Below are 13,106 nucleotides of genomic sequence, written 5' to 3'. Positions count from 1 at the left end.
GAAGAGGTCTGTAAAAATCACCTGTCACAGTTGTTTGACCATAAACAACGGAACTTCTACTCTGTATAGAGACGGGATTATAGTGTATAGCGACGGAAAATAGACACAAGGTCATCGAACAAAATGATGCATATGGGGTTTCAAAATATTATTTTCAAATAACAATAAATGTCTTACTAATGTTTATCTCCAAAGGCGCAATATTCTTCTGACACTGTATTACTTACGCAAGTAACTAGGAAGTCAAATTTATTTTCAATTCGTCTTTAAATGAACTCAATATTAAATTCTATGTATCCTTCTTTTATTTATACCTAGAAACCATTTCTATGCCTTTAAGATACGAATTAAAGTTTTTGTAACTTCACATACTTTGCTAGAACACAATTTCTGTTGATATTTCCAATAGTTAATAGATAACCAACATCAAATGCCTATGTTTCTAATGTTACATATTAAATTCTGGATATGTGTTACTTAATCTACGAGTCAAGTGAAACATTTTATAAGCTACTTTAGGATCACGCTATTGGGCTTTAAATTGTAATGTTATTAGGAGCACGCAAGTGGGTCTTATAACATTGCAATATTAGTAAGTTTGTTCTTCTGTCCTTTGCTCCACACAACAACTCTTGCACAAAAGCATTATTTTTGAATTATGTTTTTCCTGCAATAAATAGCTAGAGCAATTTTCTCAGCCGAGTTTGTTAATAAACAAAATCTCTTAACACGGGTAAGGTTGACTTTGATTATGGCTATCCATATCTTATTCATTTATAAATGTACGTTTTGCGAAGTGCTAATATGGAATACTCAGAACATTTAAGAGTTACATGTTGCATAAGCATCTATGCAATTTTTTTTTACTTATATTCTTAATTCTTATTGTAAATTCAAGTCCGTTCATTCATAAATGCACGTTTTGTGTAATTTTCTTCACTATCTTCAATAGTGTATTTATTATTTTCTTATTAAACAAATTTTTGGACATCATTGTTGAGCTTCGTGCAAATGAGGACTTATTGCTTTGTTTCTTAAGGGGACCATCCTATGTTCTTTTCGTTCATTTATTTTATTCTTATCAATATCAAAGTGTAAAGTAGATATTTGTAGAAACATAAACTCAAAATTTTATGACAAAACCATTACCTGTTTCCATGTTAGTATTTTGTATTAAGACAATTAATTGTAATTCAAAATACAATTCAATAATAGTTTATTGTAATTCAAAATATTATTGAGAAGGTTAGCCCTTGGTAATAATCCTTAACATTCAGATATTGCTCCATATACTTTTTCAGGGATTTCGACCCTTTGGGTGAATGTAAAATTCACGGCACTCCTGTTCCTCCTTTACAAGATGAAGGATTTTTGGTGGAAGAGGAGAGAAGTCCTATATGTAGCAGACTTCATCATTGGCATCACTGCCCTGAACTGCATAAGGCCATCGACGGCGTTAGGTTCATCGCAGACCATACAAAACGAGAAGAAGACTCTACACGGGTAAGATACTAATTTCTATTTTACATGTAAATTATTAAGATGAATACATGATTTTTCCTCTCTTGTAAAACTTAATTCTCTTTGAATTTAACAATTCAGAAGTACATGATACATAGAACTCTTTTAGAATAATATTTACCAAAATGTTAACAATCTCTGATGCATATCATGAGTCTCTGAGATCCGATCTATAATAAAAAGTACAAGTACTTTATTTTTAATCACACAAGTCATTGCATATTTTCAACTTCTATGCCTATTAGCAAAGAAAGCTCACACCAAGTTCGATGAAATTTCCCTTGCAATTCTGACAAGCTTGCATCTCGCTTGCATGGAAATTGCAAACCTGCCGCAAGCTCTATTACAGTTACAAAGTTACACGGGACTTATCTTCCACCAAGCTTTTCGTTCAACTTGAAGCAAACCATTTTCCCTTGAAGCAAAACAAGCGTGACAAGTTAAATGTAAGTCAATTTTAAATGTGTCATGACCATTACACCTTGCCTTACAAGGCATTTTTTTAAGTTTCTTGGCAGAAACTTAATACTTAATACAGAAAGATAATTATGACAAGTCTAGTAGACGAGTAAATTGTCTCTTCATTCTATGACTGTGTTTACTATAAAACTTTATTACATGTAATACGTATACATTTTTTGCGAGTGGTGACGCAGAAGATGATGATACGCATCCGAGTCGCTACACAATTCAAAAAATTAACAAGTTATAGTTAAATTTTGTATCTTTTGATTTCATACTACTATCAAAGTACGAAGACTTACCGACACACCAGAAGTTACACTTACCTTCATACTGTACACATAAATATACCTTGGAGATCTCTCGTGGCTATACGGTTACATTATGCGTCTTTGGAGCGTTAGACGAGGGTTCGATTTCCGCTGGAAACACACGTGGTTTAGATCTCACGTTAAGCTATAGATCTAAACGCTCAAGTCGAATCATCGAAAATAAATGCTGTGTGTTCACCATACATAGATTCCTGTCAGTCTGTGGACACAATTTTACTTTGTATATTTGCTGAGCAGATATTGAGATATAAGATCTACTTATTTTTCTCTAAACACGCTGGGAAGTATATACATCTGAAGGATTTATTTCGCAAAATGACATTGCTGTTATATTATTCTTCTGAAAATTGACATCAGTGCTTCGCTTTTTCATGTATACCCAGATTTTGCCCCGCGTCTCCATTTTACGCATATTTTCATATACTTAATTATATTAAACTTTAAATGGCTTCTCTTTCTCATGTTAAGTAATAATGGCGTATTCTATGAAAACCCTAACGGAAAGAGATAGTATTAGCTTCACAACAGTTTGTTACGTTATTTGTAAATGAATATTAGAAAATATCACACAATCTAGTGAGACAAAGTGGATACTACATGACATTGTTTGATACCTCCGGCTTCTCAGATACATGTTATGCATCAGAATTTTAAACAATGCAAGACATTTAACACATAAGACAAAATTATTTCTGGTTAAGGAGTGAGCAATTCTTAGAGACAAATCTATAACATAATGTAGATAATATAGATGTATTGTTTCACTTTCTATCTGTATAGAATGCATAGCAAAATAGAATAAAGGGTTAAGGACACCTATATGTATTTAATATACATTCTAATATATGAAACAATGGTGTCAAAAATAAGGTATTGTGGGTAAGTTTAAAACCATTATATAGATCCAAAGTCACTATTCAACTATGCAGAAGATGATCCAAATATTTGAAGGAAGAGCACAACAAATATATGAAGAAAAAACAATTCAGTCATTGTTAGGAATAATGTATAGAATTAAATTTAAAATTATTGTTAGAAAATTTCTAATATTAATCCATGGTAATATTAGAAATTTTGTAACAAAAATTTCCAAGTAGCTAAGTTATCGATCACGTTTCTTGCATAATGTAAGTACTATTATTCGTTGTGTTACTTCAACTTCTATAATATTAAAGTAGTGTCGATATGAGTAATATACAATACTTTGCCTTGTAATATTCTTTGAATCTACTGTATGGACAATAATGTCTTTGTAATGTGCATTATTGTGCAAAGGATGTTTTGAAATTGGTGTCACTTCTAATGATTGCATATCAACTGCAGCAATTCAAATTACTATTTTTTAAATAATGAATTCTGGAACAGGAAAGACATCTCGCTATCGTTTCATTTTTTTTTTAAATTTCTGTACATCGTCATGAAATTGGTATATAGAGGGCGTTTGGTTTCCCATAGGATATAATATCATTCTCTTAATAATAGTAATAACCACTCGCAAAATGTACAAGTACAAAACTTGGTATGAGGATACATTATTGCAAATAATACGAGTATCTCGTTTGCTTAGTAAATCCTATTAGGATGTGAAAGAAGAGAGTGATTGATTCTTAACAATATTATCAGGAAGCGTTTACTTTGTTGGGTGTGATGATTTCTCATATCGTAATAGGTAATAATTTAGGATAGGATTTTATAACGACGAATTAAGAATATCCATCTTAAAGGAAACTTATATTATGAATTATAAATTTAAATCATCTAGAATTATTGGTACTGATGGTAAAGCAGGTTATACAATCATAAGGAAACATGTCGTAGAATGTAATATCAATTAATAGTTATCGAATTGATCTCCAGAAGGCAAAGAATATGTTGAAGTCAAATTTATTGTTAACAGATATAAAAGAATATTCCGGAACTCTGAGATCCTAAATAAGATTATGTTTGTGTGTATACTGTATATGTATATTTCCAGGTGAAGGAGGACTGGAAATACGTAGCAATGGTGCTGGACCGTCTTTTTCTTTGGATCTTCACTATCACAGAATTCATTTATCTGTTCACACAAGTGAGGCAGACGTGGAGGTATGTGTATGTACATGGTGCTCCTGCTGCTTGAGCGAAAGTTAAACACACAAAGTATTGTTATTTGTTACTTTTTTCTAGAACGCTCAGTAAACGTTCATCAAATGATAGTAAATATTAGCTCGCTGTGTTAAATCAAGAGGAAATATAATTATGATTGATCCAAAAAATATTAATAACTAAAATCATATTAGGTTGTATAAAATATAAAAAATAACACCCTGTTACTGGACATGTACCAACAATCTCCACGTCTACATCACATGCTGTGCAATTATCTAAGAAACGTTTTATCTTCCCCATTCATTAATTACCACAACATTTATTTTTACTTTCAGGACTAAAATATACGTACCTTCGCAAATATCAAAATTTATATTTTTATGTATATTTAATATAATTTTCATTAACAAATTTAAATATTAATTGGCTACAAATTTTATTGACATAACAATGAATTTAAAAGAAAATGTAACATGGAAATATATATAATGTTATAATTTTCGAGATAATCTAGCTAAATTTGCTAATTACACAAAATTGTTTTAGGTTTACATGGTTACTCATCGAATTAATAAAAACGTAATATTTTAAAGTTTTACACTAAGGTATAAGGAATTTCCACTTGATTAAATGCAAGCTTAGTTCGCGTCGTAGCAAGCGTAGTTCGCGTAGAGTCGTAGTATTGATTTCGTTTCCAAACACTATCATCTGGGTATAAATAAAGAAGCTTGAGTATTGGTTATATGATAAAAGCTGAAATTAACTAAATTGTACATTGAAACTTAAAAACATATTTAGTAAGCATTTTAAAGAAACAATTAAAACATAATTTAAACTATATTCAAAACTGCCAACAAGAGGCAATAATTTTTACTTTATCAGTTCGTCTTTCAAAAACTTTGGAATGGATTAACCAATTTAAGTAATACTTATTGTGATTTAAAATAAGCATGTCTTCTTTGATTTACATATTTAATTAAATCATTTTGTTGATTTCAAAATTATCAAAATAATAAAAATTACGTATATCAATATTAACTTTGCTGGCGATTGTTCAATATAGTACAACTACAATCCAAACATTTTTATTTTTCAATTAATCTTGCGAAAAAAAATCTTGATATGAAAGTTTTGTCAGTAGACCAAGTAATTGTGTGTATAGAAATGAGAGCTTTTGTCACTTTGTAGAACCCAACACTACCTTGTTAATCGCACATTAAATAAATAAAATTAATTATGCATTATAATGTATATATATGTAATGCACAAGATTAAATAAAATTGAAATTGATCTAATTAAATTTAATTCTAATAAACAACGAGCTAGGCAGACCCTTACTCCTATGTATGTGTTACATGTGTTTGGTTTAGTTTGGTAATGTTTAAGTGTTACAAGAAGAATGTGGATATGTAAAACAAATATTTATATATATGTTTAGTGTTAAAGGACAATATTAAACAAGAATGTAATTTTTGTGTTTAGTTTTCTTTCCAAAGAGAGACATACATTTTTCATCGTTGATCAGAAATAAATCGTAGTAATATACTTCAGGCAGTTTTGCATGTTAGTTTCAAAATACCACTTATTCAAAATAATTGCCTGGCAATAATTGTGTGTTGAGTTTTTAAGTTTTTTCATAGATGTTGCTTTTTTATCAAATGTAGTTTTATAATCGTTGGTCTCTCCACCGTTTCTAAATAACTCGGAACAAATAAAAGAAAAAATAAATTAAAATTTCTAAATAAAATTTTCACAACTTAATCTTCCGTGTGAAGGGTTTATCAATGTTGCTATTATTATGATAATGGTTGTTAAAATACGAACTTGCATTACAACTATTTAATTCATAAATAGTGAATTTATAAACAAAGAAACTGTTATATTAAAGTAAATTCTTTCATTAACTTTGTATTGAGAAATCGAGTAATGACTTGTTCATTACTATTCTCAAACAATTTCTTCATTTCGGTTTGCCTCCTGCATTAGCAGCCTATGTTACTCACGACCCGTATTCAATTAAACTAATACGAACGGGGCTTAAAGGTATCTTGCTGTCACATAATATTTAAAAATTTCAAATGTGTAACACAGAAAACTATAACTGCTAGAGACAAAATTGATTTTACTACTGAAATTTTAGAATTGGATTTTATTAAGTAGAAAATTATAATACAATCTCATTTACTACATTTATTGAAGTCTTTATGAATAGTCTTAAGAAACATACTGGTTAAAAAATTCGCAAACTATCAGCCCACATAATGAACTTTACTATAATATTATACCCGCCAGTAACAATGTAATAAAATGTTCATAAATTATCCGATAAAGAAAATGCTCTTATGCATTAAAATAAATTATTATTTTGTTTTAACTATATTTTACATTTTTACTTATTTCTGTAATTAAACCACGTCGTTTTAACTGCCTTTTCATAATATCTAGAAATAATTTTAAAATTATATAATAAATTCAATATAAACCTTGAATATTTTAGAAAAATGTACTGTTCTAAATTATACTTGATTCTTTCTTCTCTAGCAAATTTTTCATTACACTACCTAGCCTACGAAAAGATAGAACAATGATACATTGGGAAGAGAGATATTTCAATTTGCAATAAAAAAACGACTAACTTTTATGAACCTGTGAAGTTTTATTATAACTCATTACGTTGATTTTATGAACTGGTTTTCAAAAACAGAATTACCAGTCATATGTAATACTAAGTTTAAAATTTATTCGCAATTATTTTAGTTTAACACAACTAACACGTATATTTCCATTTTCGATAGGTATTTATTTTATAGCCTTATTCAGGTACAATGTGTTTTGCAAGTCTTCTTAGAATGCCCATGCTTTATTGTTTTCAATATCAAAATTTATTCATGAATGAACTTTAATTATATGATTTATTGCTATTACAATTTAATTTTAATAAATCAGCCAATTACACTTTTTTCTTTGTGTGTAAATAAAACTAAATCACGTATTAAATGTTTGTAGATTTAGATAAATAAATCAATTCTAAAATTAAAATAAATCTCACATTTGTAAAATCAAGTACATGGCGTTCTAGTGAAAGTAACTGAAATACAGTAGTTTGGTGTTCATGCTTGCACTGTGTACATACAATTGTACCTCCTATCTTGTTGTGTGCTTGGATATGCTTTTGTGTATACTATATTTATTATCTCCAGCATGCCATTCATCTCTTCTTGATGTCGATTTATATGTTATATACACTAAATAATGTAATTGATGTTACTTTGCAGCAATTATTTTCGTGATACGACGTATTCTTATTTTTATATATACATATACTGTATGATATTGTTTCTGTTGGAGTGATATTACTAGGGTTAAAAACAAAAGCATTATTATTTTCATAAGACAAATGAAAAACGCTTACTTAAAATACCAGTTATGAAATTCAAGTCAAACCTCCATTATTTTTGATTAACAGCTTTTTTTTGTATTTTTGATTTAGCCTTGTATGACCATGTACTATATCATGAATTAGAAACTGTTACTATAACTATTCGTCAAATCTTTTTGGAATTTATTGACAATTATCTAATTTAATGGAATTGATTTAATGTTCTTTGCTGTCTCACATTTGAACAATTTCAACAACATTGTTTGATATAATAATTTGCTCGTATTTCTTGATGCTGCTAACTGATTTATTTTTAAAGTAATTTGACTCCCTTCTACTTTATCAAGTATTCAAGTATTTACTATTGTATATATGGGATATTGTATATGTTTTTCCACCTTTCTTCTACTAATTTTTTTTGCACTTCCTCTAATTTAACATTTTACACTTATTTACATAGCATATAGGTCAATAATTATGAATATATGGTGACAGAGAATAAATATGACACAAAAGTATGATTTATTATAGGGCAATTGAACATTCTCAAGGTGAATCTAAAACTAATTCTGGTAAACTCTCATATATATTAAGATGAATCTAAAATGGGCTTTCAAACTTTTTTCAAAGTTAAAAACAGTCCGGTGCAAAGAAATGTTTGTATACATGAATATCGTAGCATATATACAAATTTTATGTCAAATTTGAGATCTTAAGGCGCCACTGGTGCTATTTCTGATGTCCGTGCGAAACAGAACATTTTTTACGTTTTCCAAAGACATTTCTTCCAAAAAGCCTTTAGAAAAAACTCCGCATAAACACTAAGAAATCCACGACTCTCTTAAAATCCATACAATAAATTTTACTCACATCCTTTTGAGTTGTGTATGGTTGCACTCAAGTACACAATCTGATAAAATGATTGAAAACAAGTGCAGAGTTGTTTCTTCACATCAATGTAAAAACAGATTTCTTATCGAGATTAAGTAGAAATACCTCGTCACTATATAGTTAACGTACGCGTCTTTTACGCGGGAAATCCGATTTCGATTCCCAATGGGAGCTCATGTAGTTCTGACCCCACCTTAAGCTGTGGATTCACGTCTTATACGACCTCAGTCCTGAATGGGACGCTAAACTCTAAATGAACCTACCAATCAACCAACACAAACGGCAAACGTATAGAAAACGTTCTCAAATGTCAACATGAAATGGTCTAAAACTACCAAAAGAATGGGAAAGTACATACTTGAGGATTAATGTTGTTTATACTTTTTCTAAATGTTGTAATTTTTGTAGAAAAAAAAACTTTCCGAAACTATCAAAACCTAGATTTTGTGTATAACTAGTAAAATAAGCCGCTGATTAGAAGGAATTTTGCTTTAAGAAATCACAACGGAGATCCGGGATTAAAATGGTAATATTTTCGTTTTATTTTGAAGATAGTATTTAAGTAAATGAATAGAATCACAAAAGGAGAACTTTAGTGCATTGCTTACAGTAACAACTCTTCGTTTAACGAAAATACGGAATTCCCTTGCAAAGCTGCAAAATGTATTGTTTCGTATAGCTACCGAAAGATGGCGGCAATGGCATCTCAAAATGTTCGATTAGACCCAAATTTTGCAGTTTACTATACACAAACTGTACACATAAGGCTGTCTTCAATTTCAATCCACCCTAATACATATATTCGACAAGCAGTTGCATGTGAATGTTATGGAGTACTTCGTCAGGCTAGCTTATTGAGGTCTTATTACCTAACTTACGACCTCACTATAGTTATCTAATAAGCTCTTGATTATTTCTTTGTGAACTGATATCATAAATAATAATATTGCAGAATAGCTAGCAATTATAGGCCTGTATATTTTGCTCTATATGTATAGAACGTTTTAAACGTATTCTACAAAAAGTGGTAATATGTTTTCATATTATGAAAGAAGTATTTAAAATTTTATCCAAGGAGTTCTTAACTACGAAATTATAATTGTATTAAATTTAATAATAAAGAACTACATACAACAATGCCACAAATCACCATGTACAGTTAAATTGAATGAAGAAATTTTAATCAATAATGTAACTTGAGGCGAACTGAAGGAAAATATGGTATTTTACATTAATGTCGCTTTCAATTTCAAAAACATAATTCCTCTCATTTTCATTTTATAATCAATTTTATAGCTCCATGAAGTCTTAACAAACTTTCGGGCTATCTTCAGATTCGGGTGGTATAGAATACAATCACAAATATTTTTAAAAATATTTCTTTTTAAATTTTTAATTAAAGCTACATGAGACAGAGATGCTGGGTTCGCGTGGCTCAGTAGTAGTGCGCTCACCTTTAGAGCGTGGGATCCCTTCCTCAACCCCAAGTCTCACTATGTAAATTTTGTGGTGGACAAACACCGGGTGTGTGTGGGTTTTCTCGAGGTTTTCTTGTTTTCGGCCAATTTCTTCATTTCATCATTTTGATTATTATCATCAAACTTTACATTTCCGTTAACTTTATAGCATAATAGTGGGACGTTAGACTCGAGCTCACAATAGAGATCTCATAGTCTGTATTAAAAGTATACGAGATATGATAATTTCAGACATGAGTTAAGTGATAAAAATGTATTTTTATAAATGTATAAAATAAATCACAAAATTAGCCTGAAACATATTCAGTGAACTTGTATTTATAGGTTCAATTATACCTAATGACCTTTATTATTATTATTATTATTATTATTATTATTATTATTATTATTATTATTATTATTATTATTATTATTTGTTAAAACTGGAATAAAAAATGTTTGAGCGAAATGTAGTGTACAATTTTATCTTGTATCGAAATGGGAAATCTATCTGCACAATTTGAGGATTTCAAGTATAAAAACAACTAGCGAAATTTTTTACATCCTATAAATATGTTAAGATTTTATTTTATTAATTACTAATTAAGCGAAAGTTGCAACTAAGCAATACTTTATCCTATAATGTGGTATTGATATACTAAACCTATAACCCTACTTTGCGAATATATAGCGCCGTAACTTAGATCTTTCTGAGGGGGGGACAAGCATCAATACGCGTGTTTGGGCCAATAGAAAAGTTCTTTTTCTAATTCTTGGGCCCCTTCTTTCCATCTTCTCTTACTCTTTATGGGCCCCCGGAACCTGTAGGCCCTCACGCACGGCAAGGTCTGCAGGGCCCTAAGTTACATCCCTGGGACTATTCCATACATGACAAATTAATTTTAGGGACAATATTGACAAATCTCAAAGCCATAAGAATAATTATTATTCCTAGGATCCCTAATACTAGACATATTCTACTGAAATGGGCACAAGACTCATCTTTGATTTATTTATTTATTTATTGTGTGCTGTTTCGTTTCTGTAATGTAGTGAACTTCTTTAATGCTTCATTTATAATTCCATGTTCATATCGTATATGGAATAAGAAAATTTTGTCTTAATAGTGGGCCCCTTCGAACGGCGGGTAGCTTCCCTGGGAGGGCAGTTGCCCCTCCTGCTCTCCCACAAGTTACGGCTCTGCAAATATACCAAAATATTTAAGATATCTAAGTAAGATAATCTAAATTGCTTCATTTTTGCACCCCGGTTAGAGTATAATATCCATTTATTTGTAGAGCATAAACATGTCACGTAAACTGAAATGGAGAAAGAAAAAGCGCTAATGAATTAAACATGTTCATGATATAACTCACATAGTAATATAAATGTTAAGAATTCATCGTGAAACTTTGAAAGGAACGAGGAGGTCCGTCATTCTAGTATAAAATGTAGAAAAGAAATAACTGGATATAGTATGCAACAGACGTGCTTAATGGGTTAAGAAAATCAAAAGAGCAAAAATTGTTAAATAAACCTGACTATTGTACTAATCGAAACAAATCGGGATCCTAGTTACTATCTTTTTAAACCCTACTTGATATCAGTCTTTCACCTTCTGCAGTAGTTAATAGTATATTTTCTAAGTTATATGTACCTCACGCCTACTCACATTCGCATGTGAATAGTATTCTCTGCATTTTTTTACATGTCTAGTAAGTAAAACCATATGCTCGTTGATGCACTCTTATGTAACTATCACAGTACACAAGTTTTATTATATTTTCTTTTTCTTTCTTCAGACATTTTCCCTCAATAACATGTTTTCGGAAAACATTAGTCTGTCTTAATACTTAGGCAACATGTTCTGCATTGATTAATTAATTTCGAACAATTAAACTACGTTTAATTTTCTCTACTTTCACTCTCACTCATTGCAATTACATCCGTTTCCTTCTACTATATTATTATTGTTATTATTATTCTAATTATTGGACATTTCGCCATGTATTAAGCCTTATATACATTAATTTTCAGGTCAAATTATTTTTATGTTGTCTATTTGATATGAACGTTTACTTGTAGTGACTTTGGTGTTTCAACAAGTTGACAAAAGCAACAACAGTGCAACTTAATAACATATAGTGTGCGTTCTCTATCATTATTTTTAGAATTCCAAATTAAGTTTTATAAAACAAAAATGAAACTTTGACTGTATCCAATCTACATCTCATCATGAAAAATATGGAAGTGTCAAATTCCGAATTCCCTATTGTGATCCTACTTCCTTTTCAAGGAAGAAGCGCTATCGTTTATCATACAATTATTTTGGTATATCCAAACTTTTTCAACGTATCCCGTAGTCTTTTTTTCTTTATCTCATGAAATGTTTTGCAAATATCAGTGGCTGTATAGTGAACTTTAGCGTCACACTAGTATTCTAATTGCATCGCTAATGTATCTGGTGCAATATTCAACTTTAAATGTAAAATCATGTTGATTAACTCCGGTTATTTTATTAACTTATGGGTTTTACAGTGTTACAACACTGTAAAATAAGATCTGATATCACGTTATTAATATAGATATTCCTAGTTAAATACTGCAAATGGTTTTACCTACTTTCTGATATAAATCTCATAAGTTCTTAAGAATTCTTATGTTTTCTGATAATAACTTAATATTCACTGTCCTTAAGTATCATGATTGGAAAATATTAACCCTTGCTTTTCAATACTTGTTTAACCCTCCAGTGCATAGTTTTGCCATTTGGCTACGTTTTGTGTATCTTGCTAGAGCCACAATAGTACATCTCTAAACGGCTATATCATGCATTTACTATGCTCTGCTGTGGGCCTAATTGTAATTTTTCAAATTATATCTCATGTACTTGAATTTCGGTAGCTCGTAAACACTAAACGGTAACATGAAAATAAAATTATAATTTGAAACATTCATGCACTATAGGGTTAAAC

General features: G+C 30.1%; 1 protein-coding gene across 3 annotated transcripts in view; it reads left to right on the top strand.

The window, feature by feature from the left end:
• LOC145678584 (acetylcholine receptor subunit alpha-like) overlaps nucleotides 1–13,106 on the top strand; it is a 730,942-nt gene that overhangs the window by 677,796 nt on the left and 40,040 nt on the right. The window contains exons 11-12 of one of the 3 annotated variants that reach the window (XM_081748901.1): nucleotides 1,302–1,503; nucleotides 4,291–4,320. In XM_081748901.1, coding sequence (XP_081605027.1) covers nucleotides 1,302–1,503; nucleotides 4,291–4,320 — 232 coding nt within the window. Of the gene's footprint in view, nucleotides 1–1,301; nucleotides 1,504–4,290; nucleotides 4,401–13,106 lie in introns of all 3 variants that reach the window. The other 2 variants (XM_081748903.1, XM_081748902.1) reach the window with 2 other exon arrangements.

Source organism: Thermobia domestica, chromosome 2 (genome assembly GCF_964235325.1).
Source record: "Thermobia domestica chromosome 2, izTheDome1.hap1.1, whole genome shotgun sequence".
Taxonomy (NCBI): Eukaryota; Metazoa; Arthropoda; class Insecta; order Zygentoma; family Lepismatidae; genus Thermobia; species Thermobia domestica.
The sequence above is the reverse complement of the archived record's forward strand: the minus strand, read 5'-3'. Positions and strand labels throughout refer to the sequence as shown.